The 27,713-nt window shown below is 35.8% G+C and overlaps 1 protein-coding gene across 2 annotated transcripts; it reads left to right on the plus strand.

Annotated features, from left to right (window-relative positions):
- Positions 1–388: 388 nt before the first annotated feature.
- On the plus strand, positions 389–27,192 carry LOC132127088 (metabotropic glutamate receptor 5-like). Of its 2 annotated transcripts, none has more exons than XM_059538715.1 (9): positions 389–530; positions 1,983–2,721; positions 8,137–8,386; positions 14,139–14,374; positions 15,130–15,376; positions 15,579–15,747; positions 16,956–17,082; positions 21,251–22,190; positions 24,687–27,192. In XM_059538715.1, exons 2-9 carry the CDS (start codon positions 2,037–2,039, stop codon positions 25,567–25,569), a joined length of 3,537 nt encoding a protein of 1,178 aa, XP_059394698.1. In that variant the 5' UTR covers positions 389–530; positions 1,983–2,036; the 3' UTR covers positions 25,570–27,192. The 2 variants fall into 2 exon arrangements, with proteins under 2 accessions (XP_059394698.1, XP_059394699.1); XM_059538716.1 differs by having other exon boundaries at positions 435–530; positions 1,743–2,721.
- The last annotated feature ends 521 nt before the right edge of the window (positions 27,193–27,713 follow it).

Raw genomic sequence — 27,713 nt, forward strand, 5'->3', positions numbered from 1 at the left:
GGCGCTGTGCCCGTATGTCTAAACGTAAGTGGTCAGAAATTCTGCATCAGCTCTGTTAGTCACTGCAAAAAATAAGTGAAAAAATTCAAATAAAAGCGTTTTCTAGTTAGAGTTTTCTAGTTGTCGAACATTTTCATTTTGACATTTAATAAAAAAAAATATTTACCTCAACTAATCGGTTGAGATGTTCATGAAACACATAGTGCGGGAACTCCAATGAAAAATAAATAGCCCTGTAGTTATATCTTAAATGTTTATGGACACACAAATGATAATAATAATCATCTACCGACTAAAATGTATTTTTAATAAAAGGTTTAGACTTTTCTGTTACTTTTGGTTTCAGAGTAACAGATTACTTCTGTATGGTTTCATATTCGTCACGGACTGCGAGAAAGATATCCCATATTATAGTCACGTGACGCGCGCGAGAGTGGTCGCTGAAGTGAACGCGCATCGCACGCACTCATACACCCAGAGACACCTCGGTTGTGAGAACACGAGCAATGGACCAAATTAACGACCGAGCGGTAAGTTATATTATCATTGCAGTTTTTATTATTATCAACGATGTTATTTAACACTTTTTCATCAGAGGTCTGATGCTTCACGCTTATGTTCATGGTTCTGTTTCCGTTCATTTGAACGTTATGTTTTATTTTTTCATCAAGTTCTTAAGTATGTGTTATGTCATAATATGAAGTGGTATTCCGCCACATTATTGTTATTCATTGATTCAAATTCACTGGTTTATGACTGACGCTTCAGACTGTATTTCAGCACCACGGAGAGCTCAGCAGCGAATGCTTCTTGAATCTAGTAACTTTTATGTTTGGCACCTTTTTCAGTTATTAATTTGTCTCTAACTTATTGTTTAAATGAACAATTACATAGATAAATTAATGAACAGAAGCTACAAAAAAAGAAAACAAGCTCATCAACCATATCAAGCTTTCTATGCAGTATGCATTTCTCTGCACTGTTGAGCAACTGTTGGTGGTTTAAATTGTCACTGATCCAATTGAACAGAATGCACTTTATAAGTTTGTCCAACAATTTTGTGTTAGAAGAATTCAGAGATTTCTGCTGAGTTGGAAAGCTGAAGATATACAGTCCTGCTGTTTAAAAATGAATCATAGTTTCTTTGAAATCAGAGAGCAAAACCTAGCAATAGTAGAACATAAATAGCACTTTTATATACCAATATCAACTCTGCATTTTGAGCACAGAGGTGAGTATGAAGAATCAATCTTATTAAGTTATACATGAGTTCTGTGTTCATACAGTGCATTTCTATCAGTCTTTTGCAACAAAAACAAAAAAAAATCAAAAACAGTCCCTTATGGTACTTAATAATTCATAAACCATGACATATATTATGTTTTCCCTAAGTGATCTGTAAAAGTACGAGGTATAGCCCTCAGACCCTTTAAACTGAAGAAACCACCACTATATCTTATGATATAATGGTCACATATAAGTAGCTAAAAATCATTCTTGGGAATTCTGTATTTATCTCTCTAAACTGTGTAACTCATTTAAATGAAATTAATAATTCATTTACAGTAATGAAAAGAGGTTAAAGATTCAATATAAATATTCAGTGGCTGCAAATCTCCATAAAGATCATTATCCTCTGGGTCTCTGTGTTGTGGAAAATCTCTGAGGTTTTGATTCTGAACGAATACATGAATCAGAATCAATACATATTTTAAGATTTACATGCTCTTTGTTTCTAACAGGTCATTGTTAATGATGCATCTCATTACTGAGATCCACCAGAACTTCTTTATGTGCGTTTCAACTTTGTTTTCCTCTTGATCCCGAGATATTTAGAGGAAGGCAGAAAAATAAGACGTTGCCCTGGCGACAGCTCATCCTTATCACGATTCTCACAAATATGCACCTCTGTGATTCAGTGGGAGGCTGATGATCTCCAGGGATATTGTTCTAAAGATTTCTGCTTCTTATGACTCTTTCAGATGCCCTGAGGGACCTACCAGTATTTGATACTCTGATCTTTGAGGGCCGGGGAAATGGGGATTTTATATTTGCTGGTGTTTGTGCTGCTCGGAGACAGATTGGGTCCTACACGGCCAGACATTTTAGCGAAGGCCCAGGCCAGCGAGCGACGCGTCTTGGCACACATTCCTGGTGACATCATCATCGGGGCTCTTTTCTCTGTCCATCATCAGCCGCCGGCCGACAAGGTTCATGAGCGCAAGTGCGGCGCTGTACGTGAGCAGTATGGCATCCAGCGGGTGGAGGCCATGATGCACACACTGGACCGCATCAACGCAGACCCGCTCATCCTACCCAACATCACACTGGGCTGTGAGATCAGAGACTCCTGCTGGCATTCGGCCGTGGCTCTGGAGCAGAGCATCGAGTTCATCCGGGACACTCTAGTCTCAGCCGAGGAGGAAGAAGGCATGTCTAAGTGTACAACCGAAGGTGGAGGGACTCCCATGAAAGGGAAGAAGCCCATTGTTGGGCTGATCGGGCCTGGATCCAGTTCTGTGGCCATCCAGGTTCAGAATCTCCTTCAGCTCTTCAACATTCCCCAGATTGCGTATTCGGCAACCAGTATGGATCTCAGCGATAAGTCTTTGTACAAGTACTTTATGAGGGTGGTGCCTTCTGATGCCCAGCAGGCCAGAGCGATGGTGGACATCGTCAAAAGATACAACTGGACCTACGTATCTGCCATTCACACTGAAGGTACGTGATGTCTTTCCTCAGGGAAGCATTTTTCTTCACCGTTACAATGAGATTTTCCACAACGCTTCTTAAAAGAGCTAAATCTGCCCCGCAACTCTTTTCTTTTTCTTTTGAACCTATTCATTTTTTAGTTCTGGAGCTTTAATTTCTTCCTCGCATTAGTATTTCACAAAAGTCTTCCAGTGAGAATGGCAGATCTCTGTAAGCACGTAAAACTATTATTTAAAGTGTTAAATCTTACACGTTCTCAAAGTGAGAGCTTTTCCAGAGGAATTTTATTAGGTGATAATGTATCACTCTGTCTGTTGCGGTTCACCTTTATCTTGGCCTAAACAGTGAAATCTCTTTATTATTCAGAGAAGGAAATGTCACATCTTTTAAGGAGTCCTCATAAAGAGTTTATGTCTCTGATGCAGCATGTGCCACATGTTGTCAAAATCCAGGCATCTGTTAATCATTATGTACTTGTTTATTACACCACATGACTAAACACAATTTAAACTGCATTAATTCAAACTTTATTTCTTGAATGTGTAACAATGCTATTTAGTAACCACTGAGATTTTATCTTATTAGCATTTGAAGGGAGGTAAGTTTTAGCAATTGCAGCTTCTTATATAACATACTTGATATCTTATAATTTTAAATTTTCTTAATAACTTCAAGTTCATCTTAGCAAGCTCAAACTTTTTATTTTAATTTATTTTTTTTACATACATGTGACTCTAGACCACAAAACTGGTCATAAGTAGCACAGGTATATTTGTAGCAATAGCCATCAATACAATGTATGGGTCACAATTATCAATTCTTCTTTTATGCCAAAAATCATTAGTATATTATGTAAAGATCATGTTCCATGAAGATATTTTATAAATATTCTACTGTAAATATATCAAAACTTTTTTGATTAGTAATATTCATTGCTGGCAGCCATGTCACCCTGTAGCCCAAGACTGGTTGCCCCCTGAAGCTAAGCAGGGTTGAGTCTTTTCAGTACCTGCATGGGAGACCTCCTGGGAAAACTAGGTTTCTGCTGGAAGAAGGTGCTAGTGAGGCCAGCAGGGGGTGCTCACCCTGTGGTCTGTGTGGGTCCTAGCGCCCCAGTGTAGTGATGGGGACACTATACTGTCAACAAGATCCGTCCTTCGGATGAGACGTTAAACCGAGGTCCTGACTCTCTGTGGTCATTAACAAAAATCCCAGGATGTCTTTCGAAAAGAATAGAGGTGTGACCTCGGCATCCTGGCCAAATTCACCCATTGGCCTCTGACCATCATGGCCTCCTAACAATCCCCATATCTGCTGATTGGCTTCATCACTCTGTCTCCTCTCCACCAGTAAAGCTGGTGTGTGGTGGGCGTTCTGGCGCAATATGGCTACTGTGGCATCATCCAGGTGGATGCGGCACACTGGTGGTGGATGAGGAGATACCCCTGACAATGTAAAGTGCTTTGAGTGCTTAGAAAAGGTGCTATATAAATGTAAGGGATTATTATTATTATTATTAATGCTAAGAACTTCATTTGGACAACTTTAAAGATGTTTTTTCAATATTTTTTGTTTTGCACCCTCAGATTCCAGATTTTCAAATAGTTGTATCTCACCCAAAAATTGTCCTATCCTAATAAACCATACATCAATGGAAAGCTTATTTTATATTTTATTCATACAGCTTTCATTGCTGTATGAATCTCAATTTTAACAAAAAGATCCTTATGAATGGTTTTGTCGTCCAGGGTCACATATATTTTATTTTATACTGTTTATTTTATTTCAAGGAACGTAAAATGTAGTTCATGGTTTTAGTTTTACTTTACTGTTAAATATTATCCCTGGTTCATAGTTTACTGAATACTACAAACTGAAGCTGTTTGGCTAGAAGATTGATGGCCTCGCAGACAGGTGTTAATTGCCAGCAGGTAGTTAAATGTGGAGCCCACCCCAGTTTTCACCCACGTACAAAATAAGGAGCTGTGAAATACTCCATAATGTTGATTCATTTGCTGGCATCTGTATCTCCATTTGCATTATATCATCCTTTGACATTTGTTATCTGTGGGCTCTATTGATAAAATAAAACAGATGTTTGTAGTCACATCTGATTTGTGTTTAACCAGCTTGTCAATCAACATGCTGAACACCCGTGGAGAAACATGGCATGTTTAACATGAAAATAGCCAGTGCAATTACTGAAGACATATGTTAATGAAAGCTGTATGTATAATAGTGAGGTTTACTGTTTTTTTATAAAAACGTATTTTATTAAAGGTATTGAAATGCAAAAGTTTCCTTTAAGGCCATTCAGACAATGTAGCATCATACCTTTCTGCAGATTTGTCTATATATTGTTTCATCATGTTCAAAAGTGTCTTTGTTGTTTGAAAACACCCCATGATGCTTTGCATGCAGCGTACACAGAGTGAATGGTTAATAGACATGCTCATGTATTGTGTTGCGCTTTTGTTACCTTTTTTGGCCTCATGACAGACCATAGAACAAACAGAAATCATTAGCTGAAAGGCGATCATGATGATCATTTACATCTTTAGCTCTGTTTTCAGTGTCCGTGGGTGTTTAATGAATTTTCCTGTGCGAGTCAACACACTGTTTAAAGACTTATCGCTTCTGCAGCATCTGTCTCTCTGTAGGAGGGAAAGAAAAGTTGAGCTCATCAGAATATCTGATGTTATTGTGTGCAGAGGTCATTTTACCCACATTTGTTATTGCTTCTTGTAACCGACCTTTTGAATTGCAGAACCACTTGTTTCCTGCCCTTAATGAACTTGCCAGTAAAATTATATGTAGGCCTAACTCCTTTTTTTATTATATATCCATTTTTATCTGAGACAGAAGGTTCTAGTGAAGTTTGAGCGCAGCGAGGGAATTAATTCACCGAACTGGCACAGAGGAATGGAGTGAAAGATTTGAAGAAGATCTTCCCTGAGGAGAGAGATTAGAGATGAAGTCATGCGCATTTGGAAGTACGCTTCTCAAATCTAAGACTTCACAGAGATGAAGAATGAGATGTGTTTGATAGTCAAGTCAAGTTGTGCATAGGTTATGCTCTTAGATTTGATTAATTATCGCTTGCTTATTTACACAATGGAAATACAAAAAAAAAATTGCTCATTAATAGCAATTCTCATTCTTCATTTTTTATTTTTATTTTTTCTAATTTTGGTATCATCATACTGATTTCTTTAGTTTTGGCAAACAGTTCAAGATGTTCGAGAGTAAGACAAATCACAAAACATCACAGAATCCTTACAAAAAAAAAATCAAAATTTATTGCTAATTCTTGATGCTTGTATTTTTTTTTTCCCCATCGAAGGTGAAGGAGGTTGAGAAAAATGAAGGGTGATGTCATTGTTTAGCATCTGTTAGTTAAAGGATAACAAAATTATATTTAAAATTAGATAAGGGTTTACAAAACGATATTTTAAAAGTGTTACAATCATATTTAATATTAATATTATTTCACATTTTATCATTTAGACACTGGTTTCGGGTTTGCTAAGATTTCTTTTGCTTACCAAGGCTGTGTTTGTTTGATTAAAAATATTCTAAAAACAGTAATATTGTGAAATATTATTACACTTGAAAATAACTGTCTACTGTTTTAATATATTTTAAGCTGTAATATATTCCTTTGATGTAAAAGCTGAATTTTCAGCACCATTACTTCACTCTTCAGTGTCACATGATCCTTCGGAAATCATTTTAATATTCTGATTTGCTTCCCAAGAAACATTTATTATCATTATGAACAGCTGTTACTTCATTGTTTTATTGAAACCATGATTCATTGATAAACAGAAAGTGCAAAAATATATTTTAAATTAATCTTATAACATTTAAATGGTGTCACTTTTAATAAATATAATACATAATTACAGAATAAAAGTGTTAATTTATTTTCTTAAATCATACTGACTGCAAGCTTTTGAAATCATTATACTGAAACATATGTATATGATGGGTACATGAAACCAATCAAATATGTACTACATACAAGGAATGACCAATATCTGCTGCATTTTTAGCAAAAGCCCTCCATATTTTCTGGGTATAGTTCCTCAAAACTCTCATGAACATCAATGGACATTTCCCACCTTGCAGACACAGTTTACTCACTGGAATGCTAATAGCAACCTGGGGTTAAGCATTTTCCTCTGTCACGTGATGGTGATGGGGGTCTCAGTGACTTTAGGGTTCACACATATCATTTGAACCTGCAACCCTTAGGATACAAGTCCAGACTGTTAAGAACTATGCTCACTCCAAATATTTTTTTTAGCAAAGCTCCATCACTGGAACGATCTTGTGAATGTTGATTTAATACTCGTGATCTCTGTTATCAGAACTCATAATCTCGGGTGTAATTAAGATGCTTATGCATTGATTTGTAAAAATCAATGAAAGTCGATTTACTGTATTTGAGTGAAATGAAGGTGTATGTTTGCTCTTTATCAAGACATCTTTGCAATTGTATCAATTTCGCACCTCGTAAAATGTGTGAAGACTGGGAACATTCCTCACACAAAAGTAGGTGACCTGATTTTTATGGGGGAGTTTACCCCTGACGCTTTATGAAAGAGGGGCACCATGGCCTGTTTTTCATTCATTTTTCAAACTTTTTATTTCTTACTAAATATATTCAACAAAGCACTGAACAAGGACACTTTTATAGCAAATAAATGACATTTTCGGAGATTTTGCCATAAAATGTTGTTTCGATTTAAATGACTTGAAGTTCAGCAGTACCAAAACAGTTCATGAGAAATCAAAATTTCCATGATTCCTCAAAATTAGTGTTCAATCTACTGTACCAAATGTTTTTCTACTCCCTCAGCTGACCCACCCAGTCATGTCATGGTAATAATGAGGAAGTAGGAAAGATTTTATTTGTAAACACAAGAAGAACTATGACGAGAATAAAATGTGGGAGAGTTAGTTAAAATATGTGCTGTTCCTGACTGTGTGTAGCACCTACTGCTTTTCATATTCTCCTGAAGATCTTAACAAGGCCATTTCAGCATGAGTTTAACAGGTTGCACATCACATTTAACTGATTGTTTTGTGAACCAATTCAAAAGACATTTGTGATGGCCATTGCTGTCACAGTTTCATTATACAGTAGCTGTACAATTCCAAGCTAATTTATATTCAAAACAATAAATTATTTGATATAAATGTTTTATTAAATACATTTTTAATTAAATTATAATAAAATGATATTAAATATAACTATATTTTATAGACAATATCAATATAATATCATATAATCGAATGATTTTATACTTTAAATATCCACAAACTTTAGCATTGTTACTGAAACGGGTATGATGGTGTGATGGAAAAGTTTTTGAAAATGTTTCAAGCTTAAAAATCATTAAATCTCTCAATCTTTAGGGAACTACGGTGAGAGTGGAATGGAGGCCTTTAAAGACATGGCAGCAAAGGAGGGCATCTGTATCGCCCACTCTGACAAGATTTACAGCAATGCTGGAGAGCAGAGTTTCGACCGTCTTCTCGATAAGCTCAGGAGCCACCTGCCCAAAGCTCGTGTGGTGGCGTGCTTCTGTGAGGGCATGACCGTGCGTGGCATCCTCATGGCCATGAGACGCCGCCGCCTAGTTGGAGAGTTTCTGTTGGTTGGCAGGTGAGCTACCCAAAACATGAACTCTGTGCACATGGATTTATATTTTAGCAGACATTTCTTATCAAAGCAGCGGCGAGAAAACACTCCTGAAATTGTGCCTGTTAGCTGTGGCCAGCACTCTTGGCAGGTTTGGAAAACAAATCTTGGTTTTTTTCTCAAAGTGTACTTGTATTAGAAAAGCTTACTGTACATCTATAACACTTACTGCTGCAAAAAAACAACAACTATGCACCATGCTTGGGAAATATTGTAGAGGAGATGGAGGGTAGTTGCCACATGTTTTACTCCAGTGACTATTTCTCAAGAGTATAATTTGTTCTGAGTATATTTGTTTCACCATAGAGCTATGACAATCTAATTAAAACATTTTCACTGTAATTGCCCAGGAAAAAATTTCCTGCTATTGAGGCATTTTATCATATTATATGGGGTATATTACACTATTTTCACACTTCCATTTAAAAAGCTGTCAGTACAGCCTTTTATTACAATTTAAAGTAATTTTGATTGAAGTCTCAATCAAATTCAAAACCTTACAGTTACTGAGATGTGTCTCATGTGATGACTTTCCAGTGTGACAACTAGCCTCAGTCACCCCTGTCTTCTGAATTTTCTTTACTGCATGTTATCTTGTGTTCATTTAGTGCCTTTTCCACAGAGATTGTGAGTCAGATAGGGTCAAGCCATCGGCCAATTCTGTAGGTTTTTCAAAGATACTTTTGAATTTCCACCCACGCCTGTTGATCATCATCTGCAACTCTTTGTTTGTGTGTTTGTGTGTGTGTGTTTGTGTGTGTGTGTGTGTGTGTGTGTGTGTTTGTGTGTGTGTGTTTGTGTGTGCGTGTGCATGTGCGTGTGTGTGTGTGTGTGTGTGTGTGTGTGTGTGTGTGTGTGTGTGTGTGTGTGTGTGTGTGTGTGTGTGTGTGTGTGTGTGTGTGTGTGTGAGAGAGAGAGAGAGAGACAAAATCCAGATGGATCAAAACATGGAAGCAAGGCTCATCTTTCTGTCTGTTATCACCACAAATGTTGCCATCACCACCATCATCATCATCCTCATCATCATCACCATCAAAGTCATCCACTGCTGAAGCAAGGTATGTGATTTATGTTTATTTCAGTGATAAGCACTTGAGTCATGTTATGATAATGTCTTGAGTAAGCCTGTTGATTCTGTAATGAGGACTTGAGAGGTTCAGTCACACCGAAGTAATACTGTAATGCTGGATCTGATTTTACAAGTACAGATTGTCTCTTAAATACTCTAACACACACCTTAGCTTTACCTAATGGGTTCTCTTCCCATTGAAGAAAGACATCAGAGATGCTTCGGTTATTTGTGAAAGATTACTAATTCACCATTCAATAACTGACAGGAATATAACTGTATGTGACAGAATCTGTGAGAAGAATATTTTAAGAGCTTGACTAGGCATCGACATCTTGAAAAATTTGCACGTGCTATTCATAGTGTCAAATGAAGTAAGAAATTATTCTTCCCATTTTCAATCTCCTGGAGTGTGACAACTAAATTACCTATATTTAGCTTCACCCCCGATTCAGTTCTGGCTGTTCCATTAATAAATCTCTTATGGATATTACGGACTGAAATAATGTATTATCTCTTTGAGATATTAAACTAAGAATAATCCCTTCAATTTCTGCTTCTGTTCAGGAGCTCTTCGGTTGGATAATTCGATGTTCACTCATTGGTTGACGTGTTTTTATAAACATTTAGAGGTGAAGGGTGTTGATTTTTTGCTGTTGGTAGTGTTTGGGAGAAGTGGACACTTCACCCAGCTTACAATAAACTTGGTAACACTTTAGAATAAGGTTCCATTAGTCAATGTTAATGTATTAATTAACATGAACAAACAATGAACAATACATTTACTGTATTTATTAATCTTTTTTAATGTTAATGAAAATTCAGTCATTCATTGTTAGTTCATGCTAATTCACACTGCATTAACTAATGTTAACAAGCACAACTTTTGATTTAAATATTGCATTAGTAAATGTTGAAATTAACATAGACAGAAATTAATAAATGCTGTAGATTGTTTTTGCTTAGTTCATGTTAACTAAAGTAGTTAATTAACATTAACTAATGGAATTCTAAAGTGTTACTATAAATTGACCACCTTCTGCTAAATGGAAATGAGAGGAAAGAATACAATTACTAATATATACATTGCAACCTAAAAACATGTAAATAAAGTGGTTTTATTCAACAAAATATTTTGAAACATATGCTAAATAGATAGTACTTGTTGGACATTATTTGTTGTCCTTAATATAGCAGCTTCCCACATAAATGTGTCATTTCTCTGTGAGTTAATTGTTAACGGATTAAAACTGTGATTCGTGTAGATCCCAAAATGTGAAACGCCCACAAACAATTTATTTTTTATTTTTTGCTAAATGATGTCATATAAAGCATGATGTGCATCATTATTTATTTGTTTGTTTGTCTGTTTGTTTATAATATTCAATATAAAAAAACACCACCAATAACATTTCAAAACGTTTTTTCAAAGCAAAAAACTTTTTTGTAAAATTTTTAATTTTGTCATTTTGTAATTCATAAAGTGCACTCTTTTAATTATGTTTGGGGTATTTTTATAGTGCCGAAACAAACTCCAATATTTTGGAGTCATTTTAATAACTTTAGAACCAGATGACATCAAAGTATGCATCTGAAAAATCATTGTTTTGGTGAAGTTTAACAGGCCAGTTAATTTGTTTTGTGGTAGGGGCCTATATTTTGATTATTTATGTAGTTTCTGAATATTTAAAAAGGATCTATTTCAGAAAATGGTGTCATGGTCTTTATTCTGGGCCTCTGGGCATTCCACACAGCCTTGAAGATGCCATGTTTATGGGGGTGCCAGTGTGTTGTGTGTGTGTGTGTGTGTGTGTGTGTGTGTGTGTGTGTGTGTGTGTGTGTGTGTGTGTGTGTGTGTGTGTGTGTGTGTGTGTGTGTGTGTGTTTGGGTGTTTGTGCGTGGGTGAGGTGTGTTTGCATGTGCATGAGTGGATGAACGAGTTTGTGTGTGTGTGTGTGTGTGTGTGTGTGTGTGTGTGTGTGTGTGTGTGTTTGATGAGGTGTCAGACACCAGCTCCAGGGAAGGTAGGGAATGTTGAGTTTTTTTCTTTGGTTCAGTGAGAATATGGCTACTGTGTCTCTGTTCCAGTTTCTTGATCTCTATGTGGCTACAAAAGTCTCAAGACAGTAACAAAAAACTAAAAAAAACCTCAGTGTGCTTTATTTGGTATATTGGTTGCTTTCTGATTTGGTGGATGCATGTTTGCTTTATTTAGCATTAATTTATTGAAAAAATTGTTTAAATATGTTATAACCATTTTAATCTTCTAATTAAAAATATATTTTGTTTGTAACACCAAAATATACTACATAATGTATTTCAAGGGGCATGAAAATACATTTCCAAAATTAAAATATTAATATTAATTGACCAGTATTAAACATTTTTGGTATACATTTGGTATATATATATTTTTTGACAATCTAAATACAAATAATTTTTAAAAAGTATTTTAATAATGTCCAACAAATATAGGAATAAATATGCGTAACTAAAGCATAAAAAAAAATATTTATGCAAAATGTAAATTAGCAACAAAAAAGGCAAAAAAATATTTAAATTAGCAAAAAAAAATGTTTTTATGTATTTTCAAAAATAGATATCTACAATACGTTTAAAATATATATGGTATTTTGTATTAGCATATGGGACTGCAGTACGAGTTGATCCTTACAAAAATAATTTTTGTTACCAAAGGCTATTTGTCAACATCCCCACTCAGCAGCCTATTGACAGCCACAGAAACAGTGATGTCCAGGCTCCTCTGTTTCACAACTGAATGAATTTCAGTTATTTACTAATGAGCAGTTTGCAGACTGTGCCCAGCCATCTGTCTTTAGTTAGTGTGAGGACACTTCTGTATTCTGTTGTATTATCTGTCAAAGTGTTCATCAGTGAAGTGTGCACAAGAGCTGATCTATTGGGCTGATCTGACCCACCACCCCCACCCCGACACACCACACCCCACTGCTGGGGATGGATAAAAATTAAAACTAATTTAACTTATTTAATCAACAGTTTCACTTTGCAGCTTCTTTGCAGCATTTGTTCGTGTAAATCTGGTATTATTATCTGGTATTATTTTCTTTAATACAGTAGCTTCCCACATAAATCTGTGTGTGTTATTCCTGTGTGGGCTAATTGTTAACAGATTAAAACTGTGTGATCCGTTTAGAATCCAAAATGTGAAACACCCACATAATTTTTTATTTATTTTTTTTTTGTGTGAAAGTTGACATAAAGCATAGAAACTTTTATTATTTTATTATTATGTCATATTTTTATGTTATAAAACCTGACCACATCTGGTTGAATTTAAAAAGGCAACACTTTGTAATAAGGTATTTTACATTAGTTACCGCATTAACTAACAATAACTAATAATGAGCAACACATTTGTTAAGGTATATAAAGTTAATTAAATTCCAACTGTTCATTGTTAGTTTATGTAAGCTCAGGTCCATTAAATAATATTACCAGATACTGCTTTTGAATTTAATGCTTTTTAGGTTTTTTATTGTTAGTTTGTATTTATTTAATGTAGTTAACTAATTACAAATAGAACCTTATTGTAAAGTGTAAACAAATATTTAAATACCTGATAATAAATTATCTGTTGCGCAGGTAAAAGTAATATTATTAATATGATTTAGACTATTTATGAAATATAATGACAGTCATATAGTGACTAGTTCACTATAAAGCATATAAGACTTTAACAAAAAAAAAAGTTCTCAACATTTTCGTTATCATTATTGATGATATTCATAATGTTATTATTGTGTTTGCGTTGAGATGGATTTATGGTTTTTATTCAATCTAAGGAAGTTTCTTTGGAATTTTGAATAATTCCATAAATGTCTTTGCATGCCAACACAAACTAATCACTGAATCAGTCTTTTTTGAACTGATTCATTTAAACTAACAGTTCAAAACGTGATTGAATCAAATGACTGAATCAAATTCAATCTGAGGTTTAAATAAGATGTACTGTTAAAATATCTCTCTTTTAGGGCTCTCATTGTACAAAGAACAAGCAAGAAATGTCCTACTTGTTGCTAAATATCAAATGGATATATTGCAAACATAACCCTAATTTTACAGTATGCTTTAATGTGCTCTAAAATGCTGTCAGACATCTTTTAAATGCAGTGGCGCCTTTGCATTGGCATTTTTGTTGTCTTTTTTTTAAGTTTTCCTGCAGTGGCAGTGGGCAGAGGGAGGCTGACCTGCTGGGGTCAGCGTGTGGGTTTACTGATCTGTTCAGCTCTTTTCCATGAGATGATTCAAGCTGCTACAAACATGCTCCTCTATGCTTCCCTCCCATTGCTTTTGCCTCCAAGGACAAGTTATGAAAGCCTCTCCTTACCTACCATGAGAACAAAAATGATACCTCCCACACACTGCTGAGTTGTATAACATTTAGCGCTATGAGTTTAGGAAGTGTTCGAGAACATATAGATAGGGTGTATGCTGAAAATTAGTTTATTTTTCTTGTTTATATGAGAAATGAGGAAGGAGAAGGTAAGACTCATCTGTCACTCATGTGGGTCAGTTTGGACCAGGAGGCTCCCTGACTGTCTCTCACGGGGGTTTGTTCTAAATAAAAGCCAGTCATTACTCACTTGTCTCTTGCACACTTTGCAGCGATGGTTGGGCGGACCGCTATGATGTCACTGATGGCTTCCAGAGGGAGGCAGCTGGGGGAATCACTATCAAGCTGCAGTCTGCTTACGTCACGTGGTTTGATGATTACTACTTGAACCTGCAGCCGGACACAAACCACAGGAACCCCTGGTTCCCTGAGTTCTGGCAGCACCGCTTCCAATGTCGGCTGAAGGGACATCCTCAAGAGAACACCAAATACAACAAGACCTGCACCAGTGAGTGGAATATGTTCTCACATGAACTCACCACAAATTACATGAGTTTGGGACAGTTTATCTGGATGTCTGGCTTTCCATCAGTTCATCCATCCATTCATCTGTCCATCAATCCCTCTATTCATCTCTTTATCTATCTTCATCCATACATACTGTATATATATCTGCCGTTTCATCAATTCATCTATACTTCTTACATACATCAAGCTTTCATTCCATCAATTCATTTATTCATCATCCATCCATCAATCTGTAAATATATTCACCCATTTATACATCCATTTGTCTTCCCACTATCTATCTATCTATCTATCTATCTATCTATCTATCTATCTATCTATCTATCTATCTATCTATCTATCTATCTATCTATCTTTCTATCTATCCATCCATCTAGTCTTCCATACTTCCTTCCATCCATCCATTTTTTTTTACTTCCACTACTTCATCTGTTCGTCCATCCATCCTTCCAGTACTTTTGTGTTTTTCATCCATTCATTAGTCTTTCATTCCATTATTTCATCTGTTCATTCATATATACATAATCTATCTGTCAATCTTTTTATCCATTATACTTCCATTTGTCCTTCCACTGCTTCATCTACTTGTCCATCCATCCATTAATCTATCTAATAATGCATAACAATCAACAAAAATATAATGTAAATAGAGCAGATGAAAGCACTGAATAGCTATTACAAAAATTGTCTTTAGAACTCAACATATTGTTTGTTCTGTTGTTTGTTTTCTCATAGAGAAAGAGTCGCTCCGACACCAGTATGCTCAGGACACGAAGATGGGATTTGTGATCAATGCCATCTACTCTATGGCTTATGGCCTGCACGCCATGCAAAAGTCTCTGTGTCCTGGCTACGCAGGTCTGTGTGAAGCCATGCGGCCGATTGATGGAGGTAAACTCTTAGAATTCCTCATGAGGACAAACTTCACTGGCGTCTCGGGAGAAGTGGTGCTGTTTGATGAGAATGGAGACTCCCCAGGGAGGTAGGAATCATTCATATTTTACTCCAAACACAAGAATGTGCTTCTAAACTCCTTTCAAAGAGAATGAAAACAATCTCTTGTTGGAGTCATTGTGATTTTCAAAAATACCTTCCTTCAGACTGAATGGCTTTATGAGCAAAACATGAATGATGCTGGGTTAACAGTTTCACGTCCATAACAGTGCTTTTATGTGTTTTTCCAGGTATGAAATCATGAACTTTAAACAGATGAGTGAGGAGGACTATAGCTACATCAACGTGGGCAGCTGGGACAACAGTGGGCTGAAGATGGATGACGAGGAGATTTGGGCCAATAGCAGTGCGATCATCAGATCAGTGTGCAGTGATCCCTGTGAAAAAGCTCAGATAAAGGTGAAAATGTGTCAGTGTATATGTGTTTTTATATTAACCTTTTAACTGTCACCCCCATTTTTGAACATAGACGTGAAAGGACACTATTCACACTTAAATTGTTATAATTCATAAACGCTTTTGAATACAGACCAACGGTTGGTCTCTTTTTAAAGAAGACAATCTGCAGATTATTGCAGAAGTGAAATCATTTCAAAAAATGAAAGTATAAATAAGTTATAGAAGTTTAAATTTACTGTAAATAAATTTATTATTTAATTTTTATTATATTTTATATAAAAAATAAATATTTTATAAAATATGTTTAAATCCAAAATTGCTATAAAATTAAAGCCATATGTCTAAATAAGTTGTGTTCCAAATTTGAAGTTGATATAAAAAAAATGTAGGTTCATATGCAATTTTGTTTAGGCGTTATACCACAAAAAGCCACCGGGTGCCATTGAAACTCCATTGAATTTTTTGGATGCATTTTTCTGTCACAAATGTATCAATTTCTCTCTCAATATTATGTCTATGACAAAATATGGAACCAAATATGGAATCTTGAGACTCAGACCTTTTCAACGATATGTATTTTGTCAAGATTATGAAAAGTTTTGATTCTAAAAGACCGTAATATATTTGGAATATGACCCCTCCCACTAAGGGGGGGGAGCACGCTAAAAGATTTTAAGTACGATTTCCATGGTAACGCAGTGTCCGATTTCAAAATGGTTTTCATAGGATGAATTTGGAGTATTTAAGCTTTCAAATGACATATAATTTATGATGATTACTAAAACATGTGATAGGGAAAAAGGAAGCGGAGCAGATTTTTTGTGACAAAGGTCAGAACGCCTGTTATGATGTATATGTTTTGAGGTGCCCTCTTTTTATAAATTAATATTTTACTGTTCCTTCATAATTTTTAACAACAAAAAGGGGTCAAATATCTATTAAGGAGTCTTAGACCTTTCCAACGATATATATTTTGTTATGATTAGATTAGGATATAATTGTAATATATTGAAGTAAATTTAGGCGTCCCGTATACGGGACGGTGACAGTTTAGCAATGCACTAAAAACCACTTCGAACACTGTAGCAACCGCATAGAAGTGCACTGAAACCACCCACAACACTTTGGCATTGTGGTGGCAGCCTTGAGAGCAAGTATTTTCTTTCTATAACTTACATAACTTGACATCTCTGTTCTGACCACCTTAGGTTATCCGTAAGGGTGAGGTGAGCTGCTGCTGGACCTGCACTCCGTGTAAAGAAAATGAGTTTGTGTTTGATGAATACACCTGTCGTATGTGCGAGCTTGGATCTTGGCCTACAGATGACCTCACAGGTGAATCTACATCCACCTTCAGTGCACAAAGTATTTCTTGTAGTTCATTCAGAAGTCAAAGCCACATAAGCTTATCATCTCGTAAAGCAGTGTGTGATATAAGTATCTGGGTCATGGAATAACATTGGAGACCCATTTATCTCTAAGAGCGTTATTTGAGAATCTGGACCATGGCAACTTAATGCCAGAAACAGAGATTTGGACTTGGCGGGGGTCCCCATCAGAATGTTCCAGAATTGCTGTCAAGCGTAAGCCCTGAAGCAGCAGTCTCTCAGCATGTAGTACATTCCCGAGAGCTGAGGCCGCACTGCTGTTCATGCAAGAGCCTTAATGACAATGTTTGACATTTAGTAGCAGGTGGTTTTGAGTTTGGGTTTCTGCGGTTCTTTTTTAATTTAGTAGTTTTGGACTAGTGTTTACTGTATTTATTCACTGTACAAGAAATTAAAATGTTAAAATTACTTTTAAAACATCCAATTACTTTTTTTTAAGCTCAACTCTATTTTTCAGGCTAGTTCAGCAAATGTGCATATATGGTAATACTAATATTTAAGAGTAAACAGTGGCACTTTATAATAATCTCCAACACTTTACCATTAGTTAATTCATTAGATATCATAAATTAACAATGAGCTATTTTAGTAATTCATAAACACATTTATTGATCTTGGTTTATGTTGATTTCTACATATGCTAAGATAGTTAAAATATTCTGAGTTGTATAAATTAACATTAGTAAATGAATGAATGTGAATTAATAATGAACAATAGTGCATTCATAATTTAACATTAAAGTAGTATTAGTCTTGGTGATGAAAATGTAATAGTTAATTGAGTAATAAAAATGTAAAATGACAATTAAATAATTAAAAATAAACTTTCTATCAATACATAAATAAATAAATGAAAATTGTTTACCTGCATGTCATATGACCGTTAACCTACATGCAAATTTGTTGTTACATAATATCAAGTATTTGTAAGTATTTCAAAATATTTTCAGGAAAAGTGTAAAGGGGTTCAGCTGACTAAAACCTTGTGAATCCTTGATCTAATAAATTGTGAGTGCATGATTCCAAGTTTTTTTTTAATTCAAACTAAATCATGTCGATTCATACTAATGTTAATGAATTGAACCTTACTGTAAAGTATTCATGTTTATACTCAAATATGAGCATTAATGCCTGATTTTTAGCTGGGCCAGCCTCAAAAATGCTGTATTTAGTGCTTAAGAAGCACAGCTTATCGTGCAGCTTGTATCATATTTTATTCCTGATTGAAACATGTTATTGAAGTGTAATTTTGACAAACATTTACAGAGCTTTCAGAGCATGACTAAAAATAGCTGCCCAGGGGCATTACAAATATGGCTGCCGAGTACGCCCACTTGCCCTAAAGGCACTTTCACAAAAGCCTTTGATAATCAAAACCATCACTTTCCAGAGTAGCTTTTGGTGCTGCTGGTTTATGAATCTGACCTGTAAAGACGAACCAAACCTCCAGTATCATTTGACCAACCACATTAAAACCATCCAAACCAAGACTCAGTTTCATGCTCATTCACTGTCTGTTGATGCAAATCGCACATGCTAAATATATCAGCTCTTGTTTGTCAGCCTCTAATGCATAATGCATGGCTTGGTTGAATGGATGGTTTTGTTTATTTTTGCACAATTTATTTATTTATTTTTTTTGGTTTGTAAAGTTGCACGGTAATTCAGCCACCAGTTTTACTGTGTTATCTACATAAGGATTTGGATGTTCATTGTTCTCTGTACAATTTTAATGCCACACATCAGTGATTCTGAATAATCATTGACATAGGCCCTATACCGACTAGCTAAATTTATGTTTGCTTTGCACATAGATCTTTATGCAAGTGGTAACATTTTATTTGAAGTTTCAGGGCCAACTCATAGTAATGCCTTATTTCTGATTCAAAAAGTGATTCAAATTTTAATCTAATTCATTAAATTATTAATGTAATTAATTGAAAATTAATTGTACATCAAAAATGATTGAGAATTTCCTCCCAAAAGGATCATTTTAGACTTTAAATGATTCTTTTGGGAGGAAATTCTCATTCTTTATTGTGTTAGATGAAAAAAGCATTGAATAGATATTACACAAAGTAATTTGAGAAATAAATATTTTACAAAAATAAAATGTTTTTTTAAAACACTTTTAACACTATTAACCAGTTGCTTATAAGCACCCCTCTTATTAACATATTGCCTGTTTATTAGTACTTATAAAGCACATATTCTGCATGATCATATTCTACATCCTTAATCCTACCAAATACCTAAATGTAACAACTACCGTATTTTTCGGACTACAAGTCGCACTGGACTATAAGTCGCATATATTTAGAACCAAGAGAAACATTACCGTCTACAGCCGCGAGAGTGCGCTCTATGCCTTCAGTGTAGACTACAGGAGCACTGAGCGGCAAAGAGCGCCCTCTCGCGGCTGTTGGCGGTAATGTTTTCTATTGGTTCATTTCTCTTAGTTCAGTTCTCTCGGTTCATGTCAAATTAGTTTTGATAAATAGGTCGCACCTGACTATAAGTCGCAGGACCATCCACACTATGCAAAAAAAGTGCGACTTATAGTCCGGAAAATACTGTACTTTACTATTAATAAGCACCAAATTAGGATTTATTGAGGCAAAAGTCATTGAGAATTTGACTTTAAAAAAAGTGTGACCAAATACAATATTTAACATTGCATAAATAATGATAATAAATGGTTTTAAATATTGGAATATGAGATTATTAAAAGAAATTAAATGATACTCCGAATCAGAAACTAAAACCACCAGTAAGCTATTTCTTAATGAGTGAGTCATTTAGTGTCATTCATTCAAATTGTTTGTTCAAACAGCTGATTCATTCACAAACTAAGCAAGTGACTGTCTATGAATGGGTCAATGAATCATTGGCTTACTTAATTAGTTCAAAAACATGGACTCATTCAATATCGAAACACCACTGTGTTGCTTAAGAAATGCAAAACAGTTCTGCTGTGGCTTTGTTTGGAAATACTGTTTTTTAACTAAATTTTGTAAGTTAATTACAAAAATGTTACATTTCATTTTTACATTGTAATTATAAATTTAAGTACTGAGTAATATTAATTAACGACTATATGGTTAGGGTTAGGAAAAGGGTTTTGGCTTAGGGTTACCTGCATGCAATTATTCATAATTAATTGTTATCATAATAGTAAGTGCATGTAACATGCAACAAGGACACCTAAAAATAAAGTTTTACTCAAAACTAATGTAACTGTAATCTGTTACAGTTACTGAGAATTTTTTTTTGTCTTAATAATTAAATTAATTACAGTTACTTGCAACTGAATATTTTTTACACACATACAGATGTGATTTATTTCTTTCCCAAATTGCTTTGACCGCTTTAAAATATTAGACACCAAAGTTTCAGGAGTTTAGGACAGAATAGGACACATACTGTTTTATTTCCTATTTGGGTTTATATGTTGTTGTTGTTTTAAGATTAACTGTTTATTTTTCAAGGCTATATTAGATGCTAGTGTTTTCTTATTATGATTTTAAATCTTTATTTAACCTCAGAACAATCTCAAAGTATAAAGAGGTGCTAAAGTATAATTTTGTGGTGGCTGTGTTTTGAAATTAAATTATTATAATATTAATTCTAGAAGAAGGATTAAATTCTAAAGCTCATTATAGCAGGAATGATTCTGATTAGGTGTCAAGTGTTTTTATCATTCATCAGCAGGAAAAAAATTTTTTAGGAAAAGTGATTCCAATTATAGTTTCTCTGTGCATTTATCATTATAGTTGTGGTGTGGGCTCTTCTATTCTTTAATACTGAGAACGATTTTTAGTTTAGAGCTATATCTTTATTTTTATTGTTATCTTTATCGTTATCTTTATCATTATCTTCCTTGGTGTAAACAGGCCTTTAATAGTTAAAACATTTGTGAGAAATTTAGAAAAGTAATCAAATTAAATTAGTTATTTTAATAAAGTAATTTAAATAGTTACACTACTTATTAGATTTTAAATAGGGTAGCTTGTAACCTATCTCATTTTCAAAGTACTTTTAATGCATTTTTTTCCATTTAACATGTTAAATCAGCCCTACTAATTACATTAACGTCTCAAATTTATGTCCCTTAGGCTGTGAGCCAATCCCAGTTCAGTACCTTCTGTGGCTAGATCCTGAGCCAATCGCCGCCGTGGTCTTTGCCTGCCTCGGCCTGCTCGCCACCATCTTCGTCACTTTAGTTTTCATCAGGTTCCACGATACGCCGGTGGTAAAGTCCTCCAGCAGGGAGCTGTGCTTCATCATCTTGGCTGGCATCTGTTTGGGGTACCTGTGTACATTCTGCCTCATCGCCAAACCGCACGTGGCCTACTGTTACTTGCAGAGGCTGGGAATCGGGCTCTCGCCAGCCATGAGCTACTCGGCCCTAGTCACCAAGACCAACCGCATCGCTCGCATCCTTGCCGGCAGCAAGAAGAAGATCTGCACCAAGAAACCTCGTTTCATGAGTGCCTGTGCCCAGCTGGTCATCGCCTTCATCCTGATCCTGATTCAGCTGGGCATCATTGTGGCGCTCTTCATCATGGAACCTCCGCAAGTGATCTACGACTATCCGTCCATACGCGAGGTGCACCTCATCTGCAACACCACAACACTCGGAGTGGTGGCGCCATTGGGTTACAACGGGCTGCTCATCCTCAGCTGCACCTTCTACGCCTTTAAGACCCGCAATGTCCCCGCCAATTTCAACGAAGCAAAATACATCGCGTTCACCATGTACACCACCTGCATTATCTGGCTGGCTTTCGTGCCAATTTATTTTGGGTCAAACTACAAGATAATCACCATGTGTTTCTCCGTTAGCCTCAGCGCTACCACTGCGCTGTGCTGCATGTTTGTGCCCAAAGTCTACATCATGTTGGCCAAACCTGAGAGGAACGTACGCAGTGCTTTCACCACGTCGACGGTTGTTAGGATGCACGTGGGTGATGGGAAAGCTGCCTCGGCCGCTAGCCGGTCTAGCAGCTTGGCTAAACTGTTCAGACGAGGAGGCTCTGGCACAGACACCGTCAGGTCAGTATGAGGCCAGTGTTATTTTAATTTAATTTATATTTTAGTATTTTTATATACTATTACAGTTTAATTTAGTTTTTATTTAAGTTTCAATTTTAATTATGGTTTTCAGTTAGTTTGTTACAGTGTGTGCATTTGTCAATTTTATTAGTTTTTCTTTTTTAATATTACTAATAAGGAGTAATTTGTTGTTTAGTTATAGTTTTTAGTTTTTTAGTTGTAATTTTTTAGTAAATCTAATATTTATTTTTAAATGTTTATTTATATTTTATTAATTATGCATAATATTTAATTTTATTTATTATTTGTTCATTAATATTACAATACTTATTTATATATTTTTTTTCACATAATTAAAATTTAATTTAGCTTTTTTTCAATAACCAAAAATATAAGAGTTTTTAGTCAATAATAAAACTGTACAATAAATGCTTGGTCATAATTTCAGAATTGAGATTAATTTATTCAGCTCTCTAAGGTTGGGAATTGAAAAATATGTTGTTGTTTTTTTTGTTGTTTTTTTACTTTTTCTTTAGTGTTCTTTTAACCCTTTTAGTGCCACCCCCCATTTTTGAATATATATTGACCGGCAGTGGGTCGCAGGTGTCACTGATTTTCCAATCATTGCCGGCCTCCCTCCTTGTTCCCACGTCCCTCGGCCCTGCCCAACTCACCACAATAGATGAGAAAGTGCACTATTCAAACTTTAAACTTGACTATTCAAACTACTCCAATTCATGGACGCTTTGAAACACAGACCTAAGGTTGGACTCTTTTTTAAGAAGACAATCTGCAGATTATTGCAGAAGTGGAATCATTTCAAAATATTAAATTATCAAATAGTTAAAGACATTTAAATTCACTTTTAAAGAAATGCACTGTACCATTTTTATTTTATTTTATATAAAATAAATATTTTTCAAATTATTTTTGAATCCAAAACTGCTATAAACTGAAAGCTTTGTCTGAATAATTTATGTTCCAAATTTGAAGTTGATATAAAAAAATTCCTGAGAGATTTTATTTAGGGCATTATACCACAAACAGCCACTGGGTGCCATCAAAACTCCATAGAATTTTTTATATGCATTTTTCTGTCACAAATGTCTAAATATTTCTATCAATATTACTTCTATCACAAAATATGGAATCTTGAGACTCAGACTTTTCCGATGGTATGTATTTTGTTAAGCCTTTTTTTTAAATCAAAAGTTTTGATTAAAATAAAAAAAATCCATAATACATTTTGTAATATGACACCTGACTCCACCCACTAAGGGGAAGGAGACTGCCAAAAGATATTAAAGTACCATTTCCATGGTAACGCAATGTCCGATTTCAAAATGGTTTTCACAGGATGAATTTTGAGGTTGTAGGTTTTCAAATGATATGTCAGTTATGAGTATTACTAAGATAAAAAGACCAATGAGACCCCACCAATGGGTCGGTGGCACTTAAGAGGTTAAACTTTGGTTTAATGGAATTCACACTAAATGAATTTAAGGATAATGAGGCATGACGTCTCAATTCTTTTTCATGTCAGTTTTGAAAATCCATATTTTTATTTATTTAAAAGAATATGATGTGCAGTCACTGCTCTCAGTTGCAGAAGAAGCCGCTTCAGAAAAATAAATATATTAAATCTGTTTATCTCCCAGTAATGCCTGCCAAAGGTTTGCTTTTGAGGATGAAAATGAGTTTACACTGAAAATGAATCAACTCCCCAACTGAGCATATTTTAGAGCACATAAAAAAAAAACGCCAATATTCCCCTCGAAAGAGAAAAAAGAGCCCCAACCAATTATAATGTATGCCTGTGAATCATTCCTGGAGCAACTCCGGAGTTACGCACATTTGGGTCGATGAGTCCCCAGGTGCATTAGGAGAAGTGAAGTTAGAGATTTCCTGTCTGACTTATATAGGATTGAATGAGGGTGGTAATTGTGCTTGGAATGAATGGATTGGAATGGCTAATAGCAGGATCTATTCTCTCTTGCCTTTAAGGTGTAGTATTACACATTAGCAAGAGTGTAGCAGCATTGTGAGGACACTCTCGCCTCACTGTTTTAAAAAAGGTGATTCTGTGGCCTGAATAAATCCAAACTAGTCCATAAATGTAATCTAATTTTCCGTGTTTTAAAGGCAGACAGTTTTACAATCAATTACAATGCTCCTTTTTTCCACTTTATCTCCTTATATATTTTAGTGATTATTATTAGTAGACATAGCTCAATTTGAAAAAAAAAAAAATAATAATAATAATTCACAGACATGTTGGTTATTAACTAATTTGTTTATTACTATTAATAAGCAGCAAATTGGGAATTTATTGAGGTAAAAGTCGTAGTTAATAGTGAATAAGTGTTTCCTATTCTAAAGTTTAACCGTAACATTTTTTCATAATTTGTACATTTGAAAAAAAAAATTTTTTTATGAAGTTTAAACGTGTATTTATGTTTAATGAATCAAATACACATTGCTGTTTTCTTTCAACAGTTCCAACGGCAAAACAGTGACCTGGGCACAGAACGAGAGAAATTACAGGCCAAACCTGTGGAAACGGATCTCAATCCACATTAAGAAAAAAGAAGAGGCCAACCAGACGGCCATTATTAAGCCCTTCTCAAAGGGCTGTGATCGGCCTCCGGAATCTGGGGTGAAGCTGGCATATGATGGGTCTCAGAAAAACCAGCGCTACCCTGTTACCTACTGCCCCCGAACCCCTTCCCCGCTGCCAACCGTTTGCCAGCGGCCATCGATGCAGAGGCGGGAAATAGAAGAGCGAGATGAAGAGCGCGCACCAGTGGTGGCTATACCCTCATACCTGACTGAGCGCTTGCAGCATGGCGCCCCATCCCAGACCTGCATCATGGATCAGATCAGCTGTGTGGTAAGTCGATTCACAGCCAACATCACTGAACTCAATAGCATGATGCTGCCTGGTTCACCGCCGGGAACAGGCGTAAACGTCGCCACCGCCCCGGTCCCAAGACCCTGCTCCCCTACTTTCCGTCTCCACCCGCAAGAAAGGCCACATCCAACCACCGTCACCACTTACGCAGACGTGGTGGCCGCAGCAAACACCAACCCTCACTCTGCAGTTGGCATCGCTGGGGGCATCATCACCGGTGGGAGTAGCCCTGCTTCACCCGCCAGCCTTTTTGACAGCACCTATGACTCTTCGTGTGTGGTCAGGACCACTGATTTTGAGGACCTGGGTGCCTTGACACCTCCTTCTCCATTTAGGGACTCCTCCGTGGACTCGATCAGTGAATCTCCCACATCGCCAACCTCACAGCTGCCATTGTGTGAGCCCTGCTCCCCGATATACGACCAGCTGGTGTTTCGCCACTACAGCCAGAGCTCCTCTTCGCTCTGAGAGATTATTCGGAGCGCAGGAAGGAGATTGAGAGGCAGCTACTGAGATCCTGCATCTGCTTAGACTGCAAAACCCAGCTGTAAATGTCAAGGAGTGTAAACTCTTAATATAGAAGCACTCACTAAGGACGTTTTATGGTGCTTGGAATCCAGCCCATCCTCAAAATACCGATCTGCGTAGGGAAAGACACTTCACCAAACTGCTTTTCAGATAATTAAGGATGTACTTGAAATGCTCTCATGCACTAGAGCGCTCTGACAAGTTTATGGTCCTTCTTGGCAAGACGTTACTGATGTTGGTCAGTTTGTGTACCACAAGTTTTCATGGCTTTACAGCTACTTAATAACATTCCAATGACGTCAATCTACACAGGTGGGAAAAATGACAAAACTCCTGCTCCAGGCGATGTCTTTTTTTTATCTCTCTTGTTGCAAGATGCCTGAACGTCTTGCATGATTCTTCACGTACAACGGAAGCGCAAATGGTTGAATGTAGGACCAAATGAAGCCTTTGAGCATAAAGTAGTTTGTTTAAATATTGGTCATTTTTGTTGTTTCCTAGTTTAGAGGTTGCATGTTCTGCCACTTCGTATAACTTCAGATAAAATCATATTTATTATTATATTTTTCATAATAAATCAAATAGAAGGGGGGATTGTAAGGGAAGGTTTATTTAGATATTGAACAAATCTAACACTTTAATATAGATAATATGTCTTTCAGATGACTGGATTTATTTATATGAACATATCCCAGTATTACTCGAAGTATTTAATAATAAATCTTTCACTTTTATTTGAAAGATGGAATTTGAGAAATGATACAAACTAATGGGAGATTCAAGAAAACTCAACTATTTATACTACTTAAATTTTTGGGGTGAGAAAGATTACATATACATGAAGCAATATATGTGAATGCAGGGCCTATTCCAAAAAATAGAATAATTCCATTTGCAAATAATTTCCTTTTTTAATCCACTCAGGCTTTTGTTCCAAATCCATAAATACAGTAGATTAGCCAAAAACGAAATTCCCATTCTTATTACACTGTGGACAGGGCATTACAGTTTCCATTGGCAAAGCCTATAAACCATATGGAAGTCTTCAATTAAAGACAGGATTTTTGTATTAACTTTATGAACTTATTTAAGTTTAACTGTTTAGACTTAGTAGGAATGAAGATTGTACCTACCAACAGACATCTATTCTTTAAATCAATGTGCAGTATTCTTCTTGAATAGATGTAATGTACTAAAGTCACATGTTTGCATGCAAAGTAGTGCCATTAGTTGAAATAAGTGCTTAATGTTCTTTTGAGAACTTTTGTACATTTTCTAAAAGTCTTTTGCATTTTTTGCTCTTTGCCTTTTCTGACAAGACATTCATAGAATGTAGGTTTCAGCCATGTGTGTGTGATGTATTTTTCTACTAACTATTTGTGCTGATTCAATATGATGGTCTTAGTGGATTAAGCTTTGTGACAGTGGGACGAATGTAGCTTGCAATATATCTGTTACTTTGAGGTTTTAGTTATGATGTGAATAAGCCTTTTTTAACTCTCTTCAAAGCTTGTAAAAATATTGGTTTCACCTGAGTGTTATTAAAGGGGACTCAATTACAAATGTTTTTTTCTTTAATTATATGAGTGTGTGTGTGTGTGTGTGTGTGTGTGTGTGTGTGTGTGTGTGTGTGTGTGTGTGTGTGTGTGTGTGTGTGTGTGTGTGTGTGTGTGTGCGTGCGTGCGTGTGCGTGTGCGTGTGCGTGTGTGTACTGCCTAGGGCCCGGGATCTTGTGCAGCGCCCCTGCTAGGGACTGGCTATCACTGCTCTGACCTCATGAGTCCGTTAGTGTCCTATTATTTTGATTCGCTCTCGTCACTTATGACAGAACAGCTAATCACGAAGATCTTGTCTTTGGGAAAGATTATTTTATTAACTTATGCCAGAAACAGCAAATCTTTTTAAAAACTGGTTGTTGTTTTCACTTCATTGCATTGTTATAATTCGTAAAATTTGTACCCGACAACTGGTGACTGACACTGTTACATTGAATCGGAAGCGCTGATTTTTACTCTCATTTGAAGCTTTGAGAGTGATATATATATATATATATATATATATATATATATATATATATATATATA

Source organism: Carassius carassius, chromosome 45 (assembly GCF_963082965.1).
Source record: "Carassius carassius chromosome 45, fCarCar2.1, whole genome shotgun sequence".
In the NCBI taxonomy this organism is placed as follows: Eukaryota; Metazoa; Chordata; class Actinopteri; order Cypriniformes; family Cyprinidae; genus Carassius; species Carassius carassius.